General features: G+C 36.6%; 1 protein-coding gene across 5 annotated transcripts in view; it reads right to left on the bottom strand.

Annotated features, from left to right (window-relative positions):
* Window positions 1–20,274, bottom strand: part of afap1 (actin filament associated protein 1) — a 71,202-nt gene that overhangs the window by 20,428 nt on the left and 30,500 nt on the right. For all 5 annotated transcript variants that reach the window (XM_066720079.1, XM_066720077.1, XM_066720078.1 and 2 more), the window contains exons 2-4: window positions 14,704–14,832; window positions 13,637–13,719; window positions 352–460 (exon numbers count right to left, since the gene is read on the bottom strand). In XM_066720079.1, the coding sequence (XP_066576176.1) occupies window positions 352–460; window positions 13,637–13,719; window positions 14,704–14,832 (321 nt within the window). The remainder of the gene's footprint in view (window positions 1–351; window positions 461–13,636; window positions 13,720–14,703; window positions 14,833–20,274) is intronic.

Here is a 20,274-nt window from a genome sequence, read left to right on the forward strand (position 1 = left end):
ATAAAAAAACACTTCTATTTTTAAAGTGTGTATCATTTCTTTTTTTCAATGATGATCGAAGCAGTCCACTACAAAGTTAAATATGTAGGGAATGCAAGATAAAAGCATGTGCTTCTTTCTACGGGATCAACAGATACCTAGGTTGAATTAATGCGTTTCACCTATTTCAATTAAGCAATAATTTGTCACAATGTTTTGACATATAAGGTAACCTTGGATATAAGCACTCTTGATTTTAAGAAGATAATATCATATTAAGATTAAGTTCAAAAGACTGATACCATGGTCTGTAATAGTGCATTCCCTAGGCTATCGTAGAGTACGGTTAGTTTCTGTGCAGCTGGTACTCACGAGAGGTGATATATTCGGGGGCTTTTCCAGGACTCAGAGGAACAGCCTCTTCATAATAACCCTCTGGCAGGGAGGAGCTGGGTAATGGTGGTGGCCCATTGTCTGGAGGCTGAAACAGAACAGCAATCCAGAAATATGTGAGTCTGTGTAGTACAACTGCAGGAACACATACAACAATCTTATAAATACCGATTTTAAAAGTGTACACCTCAAACCTCAACCCCCCCACCTCCTGCAACCTCCCACACACATTCCCTCACAAAGAAATAAGGTTAAGCATAGATGTAGCGGTACAAAATGACTGCTACAAGAAGGGCACTTCAAAGTCTAAGAAGCTTAAAGCAGTTGTTCAGATTAGACATTTTCATTTTGGTATCTGCAAGGAAATCAGAGGAATTAGTTAATTTACTAATCAAGTGGCTGAAAATTTGCTTTTAACTATATTTAAGTAACTAAAGATTAAGGGCAGCTGATACCAAAACAAAAACATCTAAGACTTTTAAAGACCCTTTAAAGTGTGACGTCTTTTCCCTATTAGAAGAAAATTATTTCTGCCATGTTTTTTGCGTTGTTGTTAATTTGAGGTTTGGAAATGGACCCTCCAAGTGTATCAAGTCCATTTCAAATTACAGAGTAGGATTGAACTGATTATCTGCCTTTCTGAATCAGATTGGATTAGAAGTTATATATACGCTCCCCAATAAAAGCAAACTTTTGTATTTCCTGCTTGAAAAATAAAGTTTCCTTTCTTTTTCGATGCTTCAGCGTATTTTTAAAAATATGTGGATTTAACAGATTGTTACACTCCTGGGAATTAGTATTCTACCTAATCAACACATACAGAATATCGCAAATACAATAAAACATACTGTAAAGTTTATTTAACATGTTGATACATTTTCACGTAAATCACCATATTTATAATTACCACAGTGCCACATGGTATCAGTTATCATTATCCAATGTAGACAATAGGCAATGCGTCGGATCCAGCCCTACATCTGCTGTTGCCAGATGACACTGATAACTGCTCAGGCATCCCAGTGACCAAAAAGACATACTGCCAATTGAACTGGTGACAAATCATCTATTAAAACACACTTTTCTAGAAGCATAAGGTTTTAACTTGGAACCAGCATCTTCTGCACTAAGAAATTTACAGAGGAAGAAACTGTCAAGCATCACTTTTCATTGCATTTCCATGAACCATCACAACCAAACATGTGTAAAGCACTTCTAGGGGATTACAGATCGAAAGATATATAGCCAGGACCCATGGCACCAGGTCAAAAACAATGTCATCACAGACTTTAATTACTACAATGGTAAGATTTACTAAAATTCAGGATGTGAGAATGATGTTTAAACTGTAAAAATCACTCCAGACTACTATGTCAATTGTTTGGTGAATTGTATGAATTCCAGCTGCAAAAATGATTAAGTATTTGTTGATGAAAAATACATGAGAATTCTTAGTTTAGTTGTTTTAGAAAAAATTATTATTAAAGCAAATATTTATATTCTCCATATTCATTAATTATATGTCATTATCTGGGTCCGGTTTTAGTGAATAACTTGGAAATAACTGACATACCACTATGAGTTGCTAGTACTTATTTTCATACCAGTATTCTCATATTTAGAAGCCATGTTCATCCAATCTAGCTATAGAGATGAATTAGTGCCTGGGTTAAATCACAAGTGTCAGTTGAGCATGTTTGTTTGCTGGAGGAAAACCAGCATGAAGTACTGAGTTTTTAAATTTTAGATTTTTATTTTCTATCATGTTAAACTTGGACCAATGAACATGACATAAAACAGTTAATTATTAAGAGAATGATTCAACTGACTATAATTTATTTGGCTTTTGTTTGTCTACTTTGGTTCAGTTCTTGTTAGATCTCAATAGATTTAGCACATAGAAACAGCCTCCACCCTTTTGACAAGAAAGCAAACTTTTCTGTAGAAAGGGCCTCAATTAAAAATGCCATATACAGTGAGGGAAAAAAGTATTTGATCCCCTGCTGATTTTGTACGTTTGCCACTGACAAAGAAATGATCAGTCTATAATTTTAATGGTAGGTGTATTTTAACAGTGAGAGACAGAATAACAACAAAAAAATCCAGAAAAACGCATTTCAAAAAAGTTATACATTGATTTGCATGTTAATGAGGGAAATAAGTATTTGATCCCCTATCAATCAGCAAGATTTCTGGCTCCCAGGTGTCTTTTATACAGGTAACGAGTGGCCTAGCCAGTCTCCAGACCTTAATCCCATAGAATATCTGTGGAGGGAGCTGAAGGTTCGAGTTGCCAAATGTCAGCCTCGAAACCTTAATGACTTGGAGAGGATCTGCAAAGAGGAGTGGGACAAAATCCCTCCTGAGATGTGTGCAAACCTGGTGGCCAACTACAAGAAACGTCTGACCTCTGTGATTGCCAACAAGGGTTTTGCCACCAAGTACTAAGTCGAAGGGGTCAAATATTTATTTCCCTCATTAACATGCAAATCAATGTATAACTTTTTTTAAATGCATTTTTCTGGATTTTTTTGTTGTTATTCTGTCTCTCACTGTTAAAATACACCTACCATTAAAATTATAGACTGATCATTTCTTTGTCAGTGGGCAAACATTCAAAATCAGCAGGGGATCAAATACGTTTTTCCCCCACTGTACACGACCGAGGAGACTATGATAATTAAATAGCCTGTGACTTTTGTATCAGGTCCTGTATGGCTGCTTTTCACTGATTTCATTACCTCTAATCAAGGAAACATATGTTGTTTGTTTATTGGTTGAATGACCGATTTTCATCTAAAGATCTAAGTTCATTGTAAGAACACAGACAGCAGCTATGGAGCCACAGTATTCAAAATAGCTTACAATTTGACATTTAGTGAGAGTTTCACGTATAAAGGAACTCATTTATCAACTGTCTAACACCTACATATGTTATCTGTACTCTCAATTAAATGTTATGTTATATCATTAAATGTCCCTCTTACCATGCCATCAATGTGTGCATCATTAAGTTTGGTTTTTGGTTTGGTAAATGCTTTTCTCATGTGTAGGATGGGCAGTTTGGATTCAGTTTATTACATTTTGCAGATTTTACAGGGTCTTTTTGCAACCATTTTGTGTGAGAAGATAAGCTGTAATCCTAATAAGAATACATGCCTTTACTCATTAGTAAACCCTTCACCAAAATTGGAAAATCAGGTATTTAGTGTCATGGGATGTGAAAACTGTGATGCAAGTGATGTTATTTATGTTCCTGGAGGGGGTTAGCCATGATACTGTAAGGTTAACTTGTCCATGTCACTGTGAAGACAATTTACTCACATACTGGCAGAAAGTTTCTTACCACTATTCAATGTGAAAGGATTTTGCTGCACAATCTGCTTGACCCAGACAAGCCAGAAAGGGAACCTCCTTATTAATCACTGCTGAAAGCAAACACTTTGGTTTTGGCAAGAAAATCTTAATTATGACATGTTTTTGCACTGGATCCTGCCAAAGTTTCCACCAACAATATCATTAAAACTTAAGCCCAGTCAGTGCTCTTCATATATAATGTAAGACATGGCAGAGCCCCAAAGCCTTATCTTATTTCCTCTGGGAAAACTGCTTTTGTGAACTAATCACTGGCAACGCCTGTCATCTCTACACCATTCCTGTCAAGGAAAACTGAATGACAGAGGTAGTACTAGTCACACTGACAACAGAACAATAAAATAACTTCCTTGTAGAAATAAAGGACTTCCACGTTAGAAAATGTTAGTTTGTGGCTTTATAAAGCACAAGTACATAAAACCAAACAAATCACTGCAATGAATGGGTTATCCAGTTGAAATAATTTTATACAAAACAGAAAAGAGAAAGTTTAAAAATACATTCATAACCCAAGTAAGGTTTCCACTATAATTTCACTTTCTTCTGTGCATTGTGTAAATTGGTGTAAATGTACATATCAATTTAAGGCCTTTGGCTATAGGTTTTAATTAAAGAGGAGGGAGTCCATAGGAGATCAAACAACCAAAATCCTAAACCCTGAAACTCACCTTTTGTGCATTGTGACTGAAAAAACAGCTAAGCTTATAAGGTGGCATTAACCTCAGGAAGAGACTGGAATACCAGTTCCCCTTTTCTCATTTTAAATCATGGAACTGCCAACTGACACAAGACTGTACATGTATTCAGATGACACATTTAACTATTCTTAAGCTGTGAACCATGGGATGGCAACCTCACGGCTTTTCAAATTAATTCCCAGATGAAGGTGAATACAAAACAGAGGGAGAACAAATTAAGCTCCTCAGGACAATGTCTGGTTTCAGTAGAAGGAAATAAAAGGAAGCTACCATAATGCCTCACCTCTAGAGATGGATTATATATATAAAAAAATATTCTAGAAGATTCTTAAGGGGTTATACCTAAACAGAATATTTCTTCCACAAGATTATAATATAAGAATGCATGGAAGATCTTAATTGTGGAATTCAATTTTTTTTATTAAATGTATCAATACCACACAAAAAAGAAGAAAAACATAATAACATGTACCTATCATTTTGAGGGAGCTTTCAACAAGCAGGGGATTGACAAAGACATTACATTATACACTCACCTAAAGGATTATTAGGAACACCATACTAATACTGTGTTTGACCCCCTTTCGCCTTCAGAACTGCCTTAATTCTACGTGGCATTGATTCAACAAGGTGCTGAAAGCATTCTTTAGAAATGTTGGCCCATATTGATAGGATAGCATCTTGCAGTTGATGGAGATTTGTGGGATGCACATCCAGGGCACGAAGCTCCCGTTCCACCACATCCCAAAGATGCTCTATTGGGTTGAGATCTGGTGACTGTGGGGTCTTCTGCTGTTGTAGCCCATCCGCCTCAAGGTTGTACGTGTTGTGGCTTCACAAATGCTTTGCTGCATACCTCGGTTGTAACGAGTGGTTATTTCAGTCAAAGTTGCTCTTCTATCAGCTTGAATCAGTCGGCCCATTCTCCTCTGACCTCTAGCATCAACAAGGCATTTTCGCCCACAGGACTGCCGCATACTGGATGTTTTTCCCTTTTCACACTATTCTTTGTAAACCCTAGAAATGGTTGTGCGTGAAAATCCCAGTAACTGAGCAGATTGTGAAATACTCAGACCGGCCCGTCTGGCACCAACAACCATGCCACGCTCAAAATTGCTTAAATCACCTTTCTTTCCCATTCAGACATTTAGTTTGGAGTTCAGGAGATTGTCTTGACCAGGACCACACCCCTAAATGCATTGAAGCAACTGCCATGTGATTGGTTGGTTAGATAATTGCATTAATGAGAAATTGAACAGGTGTTCCTAATACTCCTTTAGGTGAGTGTACATTGTTGTATCATAAAGTCTTACACATAATAGCTGTCGAATTCCTCCAAGACTTTGTTTTCCTGTTTCAGATATTAAAGTGTTCGAGCTCCCCATATTATGTCAGACCAAAGCCTTGATTATCCCAAGGACTACAGAGTGTTCAAGGAGATGATTTTTGGCAGACCAACTGACATAAATGTCTAGGTAGAAATTATTACAAAATAAAAGGTTAAAATATTGAACTGTTTAGGATACACTCAAATATCCAGAGCGTTCCTATGTACTGAGAAATATACCATAAACATGATTAAATAAGACATGGTAATAGTAAAAATATTTACATTGTATTGTTTATTGGAATCCCTATAGGTTAACATCTCTTCATCTAAGTGCTTTAAACGGTCCTCGTGTGCCATTTTGAAACAGGCGGGACATTTTGTTCCATGGGGTCTGCTTTGTCTTCTGAATTTCATTCCAACTGGATTTTTCAGTTACTTCACCAATCTAATAATTTCTTCTCCAAGGAATTATTTAAAGTGCAGGACATATAAAACACTTTGGAGTCTTCAAATAAATCCAGTTAATTATGCATTAAGTGCAATTAAGTAACAGAGTTTGGACTCTGTTACTCCCTAAGGCACTGCAGCTCTCCAAGAACTGAGTTTGAGAACCCTGACTAAACCCCTTGACAATGCTAATTTTATTTATCTTGTATTTATGGCCCATGAACCCTTATATATTGTTTTTGGACCGACACAATCATTCAGTAATGCCAAGTTGTGATCTTCCTATACGGCATATAAACACTATATCTAATCTAATCGTTTGTTATCTGCATCTCTAAACACAACTGTCAATAAACTAGATAAAGAAAAGTGTGTTTGTGAACCGGAATATCTTGCAAGCTCCACAAATCTGTTTAACATTTTGCCCCTAATTCCATTCCAACATGTATTTTGTTAACATTTACCTACTGGAACCTGTACATCATTATTGTGGCTAAAATAAAACTTTGAAGAGCATCCCAAGGTCAATTTGAGGATATTGTATACAACAATTCCTCATCTGTCTCGAGTGGTCTTGTAGCACAAATATTGTTGTTGTTGTTTTAAATAACAAAACACAGAGCAAGAAAACAAGGAGAGATGTGAATCATTCATAATTTTCCGTTGTGTCACTCATCCGTACCATGGGGAGAAATACACAAAATACTCCGGCGACTGCTCTAGGGTTACTCCAACTTGACTAGGCACAGCTGGTAGGCCAAACTGGAATTTAGAAATACAGATGCCTAAAAAAGAGGATCATTTTGAGTGAAATGTATGGTCTATCAAAAACTGTGTATAAATCACTTAATTTCCAATCACTTCAGTTAAAACAAAGATATATGTATATAACAAACAGTGAAATGTGTTCTTCAGGAGTTACAAACAAAGAAAGACTTCAGCATCTTAAATTAAAAGTGAAAGTGTTGATGTGTTAGGCTGAGGCCAACCACCAATTATATATTCCATTTTTACTGCCAATCCAGTGTCTTAGGAGTTATTTATAGCCCATGTCTTATATCTTCGAATGACCAAAAACCAATACCAAAGCCAATGCTTTACATTTCTGGAGTAAAAAGAATGCTGTGTTCTGGAATTATAGTTCTTCTCTGTATCTTGATCCAGCCAATGGAAAATTCCCATGAGCATAGAGGCTTAAAGATATTTGGCCCCTTATGTGAGGATAAAACAATTGTTAGTTTTGCCCACCTTTTAGTTTGGTTTAAAAAACGCATTGCCCAAACCCACGCTGTCCATGTAAGAAAGCTATCCATTTGAAAAAAATAATACAGGCTTTTAAAATGGCTTGTTGGTTTAACTCTTCAGGGCACAAGTCCAAAACGCTCCAGCAGGCTTGACTGTAGGCGCTGCATGAATAGACCATTGTTCTTTAGAGAAATCTAAATCCGACTCCATCAGATTAGAAAATATTTTCTTACCAGGACCCTCTGCAAAAACAATACTGCCCTACGGTACCTACCAGAAAAAGCTGTGTTGGAACACATACAGAAGTCTCCTTGCAAGAGTCTCCCATTTCAAAATAAGCATCCATAGTGTATCGTTTTATGTATATATATTTAAAAGCTGCAGTATCTATTTTTATTGACCCTCCCCCACTGTACAAATGATCAACTGAAGCAAGGGGAGCCGTGTGATGTGTTTCTCAGAAGGTTTGCCCAATTCGTATTCCTAGACTCTCTCAACAGGTGATCACTGTTAACAAGGCCCTAACAAGCAGCACACTGGCTAATACAACCAAAGGTCTTTGCTGTTTTTATAGATCTAATCTTTTTGTGACATAGGACGGAGTGCTGGCAAGGTGCTTAAAACTGTTTTTTTTTCTTTCAAAGACCACAATAACTTTCATGAAGTTGGTTGATTGGTTGAACCTGTCTTTTGGTGTAGCAGGTTTGTCTGTTGCCCATTTGGGCCTCACTGCACCAGCTACATTTGCTTACCAACAATATTAAAACTTACAGCCGGTGTTGTACCCTGCATGAAAGCTGACTGACATCAAGGCTTCAAGTCTTCAAGAGCTCTAAAAATCCCTCCCTCCATCCACAGTGAAAGTTCAGTGTAAATATTTTACAATGCTTTCTTCTCTAATCAACCACTACAATGGGCCGTTTCAAAACTCTAAATTTTTTAGCAAAGATAACACAAATTACATAAAAGCAAAAAATAAACTTCTTACAGGAAGCCTTACGTTAGTATCTGGCTTGAAAAGCGTATAAAAAAATTCCCACTTCTCACTGAGCCCCATCAAAGAACAGTTTACAGACTTCGTGATTTCTTAAAACAGCTAACATGGGATCATAAAACATTTAATAAAAACAAGCCATAGCTATAAATATAGCCAATACAGCACATTAATATGCTATCAGCTTCCCTAAGATGTTTAGGTTTGTGTTCCAATTGAAATGAGGTGCAAATTGGTAGCCTTGCAAAAGTAGTGAATTGCTCTCATGGTCTGTCTAATCTGCTAAACTGTTATTGTTGGGAGTGCAGCTGGCTCTGTGATTTGCAGATATTTGAAGGGCTACTATTTGCACAGAAAAGAAAAAGTTATGATGTGCTGGTTAAAGGCTTTTGTGTTTAAGCCTGCTTGCAAAATATATTTATGCTGTTTTGTCACAGGGTGGTTTGCTGCTCATTGTTCCAGAGCCTCATTATGTGGGGGATGAAAGCAATACTGTCCACTGGTAAAGATATTCAAAAAGAAAAATAACTTTTCCAGTAAATTTCACATTTTCATGCAAGAGAAGTTTCCATTTCATGTGCCTTAAAAGGGCTGACTTTATGTGACCACAGCTTTTTATTCAAATGAAAATATGAAATTTTAAAATGAAGCCTTTTTAAAAGATGAGTTTGGCAGATTTATTGTACTTGTTGGACTCATATTGGTGGCGAGAAAGACGTGTCATTCCAGATATACAGATTTATTTTATTTTTTTACTAATTTAAATTATTGTATTCTTGTGAAATAACTGTGTACTGCTAAGCCAACCTTAAAGTGACAGTTGAACTTATAATAACAAATTGTTCAAGTAGAGGAAGAAAATAAATTCTGATACAAAGCATCTCTCACATCATGCATTAATAGCTTTGAAATAGTTTGTTATTTAAGGAAACCACTTTTATTTTGTTGGCATTGTAATCCCTAGAGAAATGCAACCAAGGGTGTGTAATGCATCATTCTACCACAAGGGAAATGTTTACAATATCTTGACTTCAATCAAGACTTATCAGTAAACTTGCATTTTAAATTACCCAGCCAAACAAAAACATTTCATAGATGTTCAACTCCATGTTCAATGAGTGTATTTCTCTCAATAAAAAAGCATCCCATTAAAGGATATCCACAGAACCCAGGAAATACTCTGTAAGCCCCTTGGGGGAAAACTGAAACAATAAGAAGTTTTAGTTTGTTTTGTTGGTCTTGTTGTTGTTTTAATGGAAAAAAATCAATTATAAAACTTTTTGACTTTAAAAAATATACATTTGCATGTGAAAAAAACAAAACAAAATGAAAACTACAGACTTTCAAAAAATGATTGTCCTTCACTTTAAACACAAACATTCCAACAAAGCCCTGGACAAAGCTCATTTATTTGTCTAAAGGTTCGCCAGAACGCAGAGAAAGAGGAAATGAAACACAAATGGTGCTTGTCTGAGTCAGACCCCTTTAGTGAGCTGGTTAGTCAGCACAGCTGGGCGGGGGGGTAAATTCAGCCAATATCAACACAGATGGAAATCATTTGAATCTCTGTAGGGTCCAGATATTCTAAACACTCAAACAGGGCTCGTGCAGCTCTGACCTGTTTTTCAGAAGACCAAGAGATACATTTGGCATGCTATAACAATCGTTTTTTCAACCGATGACAACATGTTTCAATGACCTCTTGCAATCATTATTTGGTTAAATAAAGGGGAAGGCGTTCTTTCATATTAGAGATTAAACATTTGTAATGACCCCTACAGTGGTCTATATGCACCAAAGTTCAAAAAGGACTGTGTATCCTTAAGGGGTTAAAGCAGGTGTTGAGGCTGAGTTAAGCATATGGGCTTTTAACATAGGGCTTTCAGAGGCATTTGAAATTAACACAGATTCACCTGCGACAACTATGGCTGATTTCTAAAAAGTCTGTAAAAGGTTACGTTATCCAGCAAGACGTTCAAGATAGGCACATCATTGTAGAAGAATAGATTTTGTAAACATCTCTGCATTTATAGATTAAGTCCATAACACTAGAAACAACATTTTAAATAACCCATCTCTTAAACACTCAATTTGTTTTTTCCTTTCAATCGTACACAGTGAAATATAGGATTACATTTCACTGAATGGTTTTTATTTACTTTCAAAAGTGTTCTCAGAAAATCTCAATAAAATGTCCTTGACCTTGGCAAAAACTTTAAAAAAAATCTGCATTGCTTGGCAACAGAATTGTAGTTTTGCAAAGTGTGAGAAATATCACCTTCCACACAGGTGTGGTGAATTAAACACTGAGGAGAAGAGATTCAGAAGTCTGTGTATACAGTGACACATCCCTCTGGAAGCCTAGTGGTAATAATCAGCTTTAAATTACATCCAGACAATCATATCCTGCAGATCAAGTAATAACAATGTGTGCACAATAAGCAGATGTTGGTAATCATAAACATGATCTAACATGAGGACATAACTTAGCCCATTCAGTCTTCTGATGTCACTGAGTACTTATTCAATCACTGTGGCACAACATTAATTAAAGTTCCTCTCATTATACCATAGGTCCCTGTCCCTTATGGCTCATCTGTCAAGCTCAGATATAACTGATGCAGCTTACCTGAAGTCTCTATCTGTAAAATAGCTCTTACATGCAACTCATACGCATTCAACTCAACTGTAAGAAATTAGGAAAACTCAGTTTCACTTTTCTTGCATTCATTCAATCACACATGGCAAGGCTATCCCCCCCAACTATTGATGTATGTTATCTGTAATGGACATAGGCTAACATTGTAAAGACCAAAAGCAAAAACATACATATGACCTTGGCTTAATCAAATTCATATGGGGAGTGCTGCTTTTAATTTGTGATTCCCTATTCTTTAAATGTATTTTGCAAGAGCTCTCTTTACTTCGCCGACAGATTTCCATTCCCACCATGCAGTTTTTTTTTTAAATAACCTACAGCTATATATATTTTTCTTTTTTCTGATGTGTCTCTCCAAGTTATGTCACCAAATTCACAAGCAGTTTGTTTACTTCTTGAAACACGGCTAGCAAACTATTTCCTAAATTATGTTTTTTAAAAGACAACTTTGCAACAGTGAAATTGAAAACACCTGTGGTCTATTGTACTTCCCATTGTGTAAAACATTCTCAACTGCAAAGGCAAACACTGCTAAAGATCTGGCAAAGTCTGAAAAACTCAATGCAAGACCATGTAAGAGTGTAACAATATCTAAAATGCAGTTCTCTGTTGCTTTTACAATTAATTTCAAGCAAAATATGCCCATTTTGTGAGTAATGTGTATAAAAAAAATAATGGAATCATGGAATAATGTTTTTTTTCCTTTCTTAACAATCTCACTGTATTTTTCTCACATGCACTGCATTGCCAGTACTGAGGTGTGGAATTCCCATTTACTGTGCCTCTCGACCCCTTCAAGAAGATAAAACAAACACAACAACACATGCTTTGGCTTTTCTTCAACCTATGGTATCATGGTTTATCAATGCTATGTTACCAGTATAATAAACCAAAGCACTTGTTCCATTAAAAATATATCTATATCTATATATAAATTTATCTAGGGGCCTGTGGGAAGGACTGGCCTCCTACATCCCGACCACCAACAATGACATCTTTTTGCCTTTTATTGAAATAAAATGTAAGGATGTAAAACATGGCTATGGGTACAATACTAAAGCAGTTGTAGGCTCAGGGAGAGAGGTACAATGCTATTAGCTGGAACTCAACTACTTTTGTATTTAAACATGTACTTGCTAATGGAGAATCACTGTGGTTTTGCTCTTTCTGGTCATACACAGTACACCAGGAACATATAAAGACAAACATGGACAGCAGTGCTTTCTAATAAAGTAAGAGTAGCAATCCTATCCTTCCAGGCCAAGTAGACAGGATGTCAGATGCAGGGTCCTATTGTTTTCATCAGCTTCAGTTATTACAGATTCCAACTGAAATACAATACAACCAACTTGATTAACCCTGAAGCTGGCATACAAAGCCCAAACCAAATATTATTTCTATTTTAGACTGCATGCACATGGGAACTCCAGCATCAAATGCAGGGTCTAGCTGTCCTAATCTATTGTTCCATGAAATATGAAGCAGCTTGACAAAGGTCTACAGTAAGTCGAACACTTCCCGTGGATTACATTTATCAAGCATTTCCTGCCCTGTCAATGCCCTGCGCTATGCGTCTCCTTCAATATCACTTCTTCTGTCTGTGGGTTTCAGTCCAAAGCCTGGACACTTGTCCACTTTAAAGCCAGAGCAATCTGGCCTGGCAGACAAAATCCCAAATTTCTGGCAGGCTTGTATTAAAAAGCCAGCTGAACTGAATTCTTGCTGACAGGAATTTGAAAAAGCAAGAAAGAACATTTAAAAAAGTTAAACTTTTCCTTAAAAGTATGCCAAAGGGCAATCTGGCATGGTAATGAATTGTAATTGCAGCTCAGAAATTATATGATCACCAGCATTCCTGGAAATACAAAGGATCTCCAGTTGGAGCCAGGGATAGGATGTTTCTAATTAGATACTCGAACAGTAGCATTCATACTGGTCTTAGAAATAGGTTACATAGATATGAGCAGATTTATTGAGGTGCCCTTGATAAACTGAAATGTGGGGTTTAAACGAGAGTTTGGTGCTACTTGGATGGATCTCTCATGGAGATTAATGTATTTGTAAGGCTGAGCTAAATCTGTATGCTTGAATTTGTGATGTCTTTTTGCTTGGGCCATTGTTATTTCTGCTTGGATTTGCACATGAGAAATGTATTAAACAGTGTTGTAAGGAAACTGGCATTGAACAGTTGTGTGAAGCAGAAGTGTTTTCCTCTAACACCAGTAGTACAAAAACATGGTCATAGTTTGAGAAGGTTCAAAGACTTTTTCATCTGGATATTTTTTTTTTTTTACAATAGAATCTCACATGCAAAAACAGCAGAGAACATACGCAAGACAGGCACTGACCTGTGGCAAATTCAAGCTGTAATCTCTCATTGCATTATTTTGCTTGGATTTAGTCTTCCTAACTTCTGTAAACTATCTCAAGTGAAAATATTGTTGTATTCTATCCACTGTGGATTGAAGTCCCCTCCAATGTGGTATATGTGCCCCCACATGTTCAGAGGATCTTACCAGCCATGGATGAGGGATTTCTGGCAAGGGCATCTGTGGAGGCGCTGGCAGACTGCTGTGAAGCTCTGTCTTGTATGAAGGCTCTGTGAGAAGAGGGAAGAAATTAAACCGATATGAGGCCGTAAACAAACAAACATAACAGAACCATCGTATCTGCGCTTTACAGCCGAGAGTTTACAAATTACTCTCGACCGCAGAAACGTTGCAAACAACTGTCCTAAAGTACTTCTCTGAAAATCTGGTATGAATTGCTTTGTGGGCAGTCACTAACTGGATTGAAGTTGCAGGCCAGGACTATCAGCTTTTCATTATTTCATGTGAGTAATGGCTGAATTTGTGTGTTCATCTTCTGCATCATCCCCAGCTCATATCAGCCTTGAACATCTATGCATCGTGAGTTATGATTATGAATTCATAACAGTTAAAGGTAACTATGGAAAAAAGGACTGTGAACGAATCATTTGAAATGGGAGATTTTCAATAATGTTACTAAAAATTTGAAAATGCTTTAGTTAAACCTTTAATTAAATGAATGCATTTAAACAATATTTTGTAATGAGCTTAATTCAGCTATTGTAATTATACCAATCTTTTGATTTATTTTATTTTTCAATCCCTCCAAAAATTAACAGATAATGTTTAATTCCAAGTGTAGTACCTTAACACCTCACAACGATATGAGTTCCACATCTACATGCCTTAACATGTCTGTCAAATGTATACTTTAAGGGGGATTTCTCAACACTTTAAGGTAAATAAAAAACATTTTGAAAGTAATTATTAGTCCAATCCAACCCACTGCAAGTATTTTGCAAGCTGCAATTTTATACTAACTTCAACACAGTATGATTTATTAGTTATTGAATGCTGTTAGTATTCTGACATTTTATAAAACAAATAGGATATTGTATTGTTGTAGAGTAAATAACTTCTTACAGGGAGATGAGATGTTGCAAGATTTTCCTATAAAAAACAGAACAAAAGGGAACTAGACAATAGTACTCAGCGTTTCTGTGGTAATGTTGCATGTCTCATGTTCAACCACGAGGCCTCAGGTACAGACTGACCTTTTCCTGCCAGGACTCTGTGCAGGATGTTAGTGATCAGGGCTTTCTTTTCCCGCACTGTGGCACTGAGATACTCGCGGTCCAGCAGCTCCAGGAACAGACGCAACTCCGACACCAGCTCCTCCATGGCTGCAACAGACAGAAACAACATTCACTTTCCCTGATCCTTCTCTTGGAGGCATCTTAGCAACATTAGTACAGGTGGTATCTGAACATCACCTATCTGAGGACACTGAGAAGGAACCAGGTCTGATAACCTTTCAGTGGCTCCTCAAGAAATGTAATTGAACGTGAAACACCTTTAATTTAGGTGTCCGTAAAATATTAAGTCTGTTCATTGCCTTTTCCAAGGTCCTGTCCACATGTCATTTCTAAATCATACTTTGAAGGATTGTCCATGGTATACAATCTGAATGATGATTTTATTCATTCATGTGATCTGATACACAACTAGAGTCATAAAAAGTGATTCAAGCCTAAACCAACAGCAAGCTGTAGCCTAAATCATGATAAGGAGGCAGTTCCACACAAACTTTCTACTGGTCAGATGATGGACCATCACCACCTGTACACTGTAATTTAAAAGTGCCCAGCATCCTGTGTTCAAATGTGACATAGAAGCATTTTTCTTATGATACCATTTCATAAAATGCACAAGTTGTTTTGGGATGGAAGGTTGATCTTCATTAAAACGACAGCAGAAAACTGTTTGGCATAGAACTGCATGTCAACTTTTAGAATCTACCAAATAATACACATTTTTTAATAAACGATTTTTGAGACTTTCCCATTTCATGCTGAATAATCACTTTTGAGTGTACCTGATGAAACCATAGGCACGTGAGCAAAACAGTATCAATACTGTTTTTATTTAAATGTTTTTGTTTCAAAATAGATATGCTAAAACACAGCTAAACTCAAGCATTCCAATGGCTCTTTGATACAGTTGCCAAAGGTAATAAGTAACATGATGAAAGTAGAGGAGGTATTTGAAACTCTCTGAAAAGGAATATAAAACACAACCAAATGTCAAAACTGCATAATTCTTATGAAAACTTTCAGTCGGGAACTGCCAAAGTTCTCACACTGATGACAGGATCACACCGGGGAAACTAAACTTGTAACCATATAGAAAAACATTTTAAAAAGGATATTTTCAAAAGGTGAAAAAAATGGATTCCTGTATTAAGAAAAAAAAACATCAGAGTTCAAGCTCAAGATAATACTACAGATATGGAAGATTTGCAGTCTGTGCACTTGACATGACTGCATTTCTTTTATGTTCATTTTGTTCCTGATTTCAAGCTTCAATTACTTTCAAAAGTAGGGTATAGATCTGACTGATTGTAATTTATTCTTACACTACCCCACCAGACAGGCAAGTAAACACACCTAGATATGTCTAGAATAATGTTTAAACAAAAGTATGTTTATTAATGTATTAATGTTTATTTACATGAATTACGTCTGCATTCAGAAAATATGTTTTCTGAGAACCTCTGATTGTACGTTGCAAAGAAACAAATCAAATTTCAGAAAGGACCTACTGCAATGGTAAACGTGTTTTTTAATGTCATGGGGCAAGAAAAAAGACCACACTCAAGCATTGTTTTTTCAGATATGGAAAACAAATACAAAAATAAATAAAACACAAACTGTTTTAGCACCAATACTGGGGCAGCCATGAATCCCAAAGTGCTATATGATGACAACAGCTGATGGAATTGACTAAAATTCAATTTGAAGTTTAAAGTTTAAAAATAAGGCACATTTTAACAAACTTTTATGCAACTATTCTGAAGCTGATTGTTGGCTCTGGTAGCAGGTTCTACCTTATTATCAAACCAACTGGTTTAAAGTACTTCTTGTCCCATTTAAAGTCTTATAATTGCCCAAATACAATGCCCCAGCACTGGTCTGCACTTGATGATTTGGGAAATAACCAATAATACCATGACTATGTGACAGCCTTGATTCACTCAGACATACAGGAAGTCTAATGAACTGTGGTAAGTCACACATTTTGAAGGGAATGTAAGATAGATGACAGATTATATTTTAAAGAAAACAAATGATGGAACAACCAAAGAGTGGAACTGGAACACAGTCAATTGTACTATTAAGTATACAAATCATTTCCACTGGACAAAGTCTTGCACAAGGCAGGCTATTTTGATAGTGATTAGGTGGATGTTCTAGACTTCACTCCTCTACTCAAAAATAAGAAGGTTACTGTGCAGTGTTTCCACAAATTAGGCTTACTGCAATAACACTTTGAGCTAAGCTAGTTTGATAATGAAGGTAATTGTATTTCCTTCTAAAAATGCTAATAAAAAGATTAATCTATATTCTGGGCAATATATTTGTTACAGCCCTTCCTCGCCAAACTAAGCAATTAAAGCTTTACACCTATCTCTACAGTTGCTATCCACCTCTCTACTTTCTTTAGAAAAAATTGGCCCAAAATACATTCAGTTGAACTGTGGGTTGGGTGGGTCATCAGCAGAATGTTAGAGCTTTACAATTCACCTTCTTCTTTTAAAAACAGCACGTAGCGCATCATTTAACCCTTTCTTTTCCACAGTTACCACCTAGAACAACATATTTTCATATTCTGCAGCAGAAAAACTTGTTAACATCTAGGTCTACATATAATAACAGATTTGTCCTCTTTGGGTTTAGAACAGTTTAAGATAAATTAAATGTAGGTGGACAGAATGCTCAATTAAACCACATATTTAGGAACTAAGAGGAAGTTTAAATTAAAACGCACCCCCTTGCTTTAGTGTTTCAGCGGCTGCTCAGTTTATTAGCAAAACTTGTTTTATGGTATTTCCACTAGTAGCCTGATGTCAGCGCAAACGTCTGGAATATGAATAAATGAAAATAGGCAACTACATCTTTAAACAATTCTCAATGATTATTCTCTGGCCAATAAAGTAGTGGAAATTAAGTGTGTTTCACATTCACTGATCACAAGGCACTACCTTCTGAGCACAATGTCTCAGCTCCCTTCTCATAAAAGGAAAAATATGAGAGTAGTCCTCACATTTCAGTGCACCGCTGCTGTAACGGTGTGATTTGACTCATGAGTAAATCCCAAAAGCAACCCTAAAAGGTAGATCTATTTAAAAAACACTACTTATGCTTTCAACAGCCACCTAAATTCTTGGCCTCAGATTTCTCAGAGAGAAATGCAGGCTGGTGCTTGTGCTGCAGCATTTCCCTAATGACCCTATACAACGGCTTGTCTTTCTGCCACTAATGTTGTTTGAGTTGGCGTTGTGTTCCTCTCTCTGAAGTAATTGTCTCAGTAAGCACTTTGCCTAACTTTAAAGACTTTGTAGAGTTACACTTTGCAATGCAGCCCCCATTCCATGGCCTGAGAAAAATCTCTGCTTGTTAATGCAACATTGAGTAGTTTTCTGAAACTCATTTAGGCCCAACCAAGCTGAAAATTTGTGAACATTTAAAATCAGACTGGATAGGATCCTTGGATCACTCAGTTATTAATGGACACCAAATGAGCATGATGGGTCGAATGGCCTCCTCTCGTTTGTAAACTTTCTTAAATGTTTCTTCAGTGTTAGGCCCAATATCTCTCCAGTGTTTGCATACAACACATTTACAAAGGTTACATACAACTGGATATGTTTTTAGTAATAAATATTTGACAAACTGATTCCATAAAAAGATCCCTAATGAATGTATTCTGTTTTCCGAATATACCCAACAAGTGAAGGATATTCTATGGGGGGTTGGGGTTATTCATCACAAAATAGCAAAATACCTCGAATACAGAGCATTCACAATAAAAAGCAAGTGATGACAAGTTCAGACAGCACTATGAACGTGTGTCAATGTCCCTGTTATCACGGTCATCAATCAGGCTTAGATGGGCTAATTCACTTCTGCCTTCTCCATGGTTTGTGAGCCATAAAAGATACTTGAAAACTAAGAAAAAAATAAACAAAGAAAATAACTTTTGGTAAGATTTTTGCAAATAAAAATACTAAAAAAAAAAAACATGATTAACTAAAAAAATCCCTGTCTAAAATGGTTGAGGACAGTTTGATGCAACATTTAGGACTATACATTAAATACTTTAAATATGACACTCTTATATAATGAGAAAAGTATCTGATCAATGCATACTACCAGTGCTCACTCATGGGTGTGAAACCTGGCTAAAGATGTGTGTTCCTTGGAATAACAAGCAGAGATAGAAAAATAAATGAATGCATCCGAGAACAAACTAAAATATGTGACATCATTGAAAGAAAGTGAAAGATTATTTCACTGTGTCCCAGCATGATCAGCACAACAATGAGCAAAGGCACAGACTGCAGACAGATTTGTCAGGTGGACAGGTGTCTCTGGATTCAAAGCCCAAATGAGTGGTCAAAAGCTGAGAGTCAGATTTGTCAGGTGGGCAGGATATGAAAGAACAATTAAAGGACAGAGTCTAAGCATTCAGATATGCTTCTCTTGGAAATCAGAGCACACAAAACAAATGGTTACACCCTGGAATCATAAGGAATAAATAAAAGATGTTCCCTTTAAAGAGACTGCAGAACTCAAAATATTGATTGACAAGATCTGAGTCAACCCCTTTCTCCTTACAAGTGAAAATGTTAAAAAGGCAATGGGCCGGACAGATTGCAAGAAGACAAAATCAAAGATGGACAAAGGAAGCTATTGAATAGAGATGGAAAAAAGACCTGGAAGACGACCACATAAAAGATGGGAAGATGAAATCATCCACTTTGCAGGCGTGACATGGAAAAGAGACGCTGTAGATCAAAGCAAGTGGAAACATCTTGGGGGAGGCCTTCATCCAGCCGTGGATCAATATGGGCTAATGTTGATATAAATTATACCATTATTAAAAAATAAACAATTCATTATAAGCTTTTATGTAACATTTACTTTTACTTTTAAATGTAACATCTCCTTCTGTTCAAGCCCATTATAATATTACATGACATCCAATATTGAATAAGGGAGTCACCATACTGGGTCTTAACTAGTTTACTCTGTGAAGCCTACATTTGAGCTGAACGCTGATGCTCAGAAACAGACACCCGAACTCAGTACTCAGCATTAGCAGAGCTGCACTAAAGCCTCTCTCAGACAGGCCTGCTGGGATTTAAGATGCAGATCCTCTTATTGGGGATAAGAAATCTATTAAGCAATTTGAAATGTATGTACAGTTGGTAAGGAAGATAATAAATGCAGGATAAAGTGAACTTATCAGATAAAATACCAGAAGGCATTCAGGACAGAGATCTAAGCTGATTTAGTCTGTGGTTCATGTTTAAATACTCAATAAAGGGGTGCCCTTTATGTTTGACGTGTTCTACTGTACAAAAACATGCATCATCAAACTGTGCGTGTGTGCATATATGCAGTGTGCGCTGTGGGGAGAATGTAAGAGATGCCCAGCAGCTCAAATAAGGTGCAACTATATGATAAATGCAACATTGATAACAAATACCCAGTTCTTGTTTTGTTTGCATGCTGTAAACAAAGTGTATCTTAATTTTGTGAATTGTAAAGGCTACACAAGTA

Source organism: Amia ocellicauda, chromosome 13, assembly GCF_036373705.1.
Source record: "Amia ocellicauda isolate fAmiCal2 chromosome 13, fAmiCal2.hap1, whole genome shotgun sequence".
Taxonomy (NCBI): Eukaryota; Metazoa; Chordata; class Actinopteri; order Amiiformes; family Amiidae; genus Amia; species Amia ocellicauda.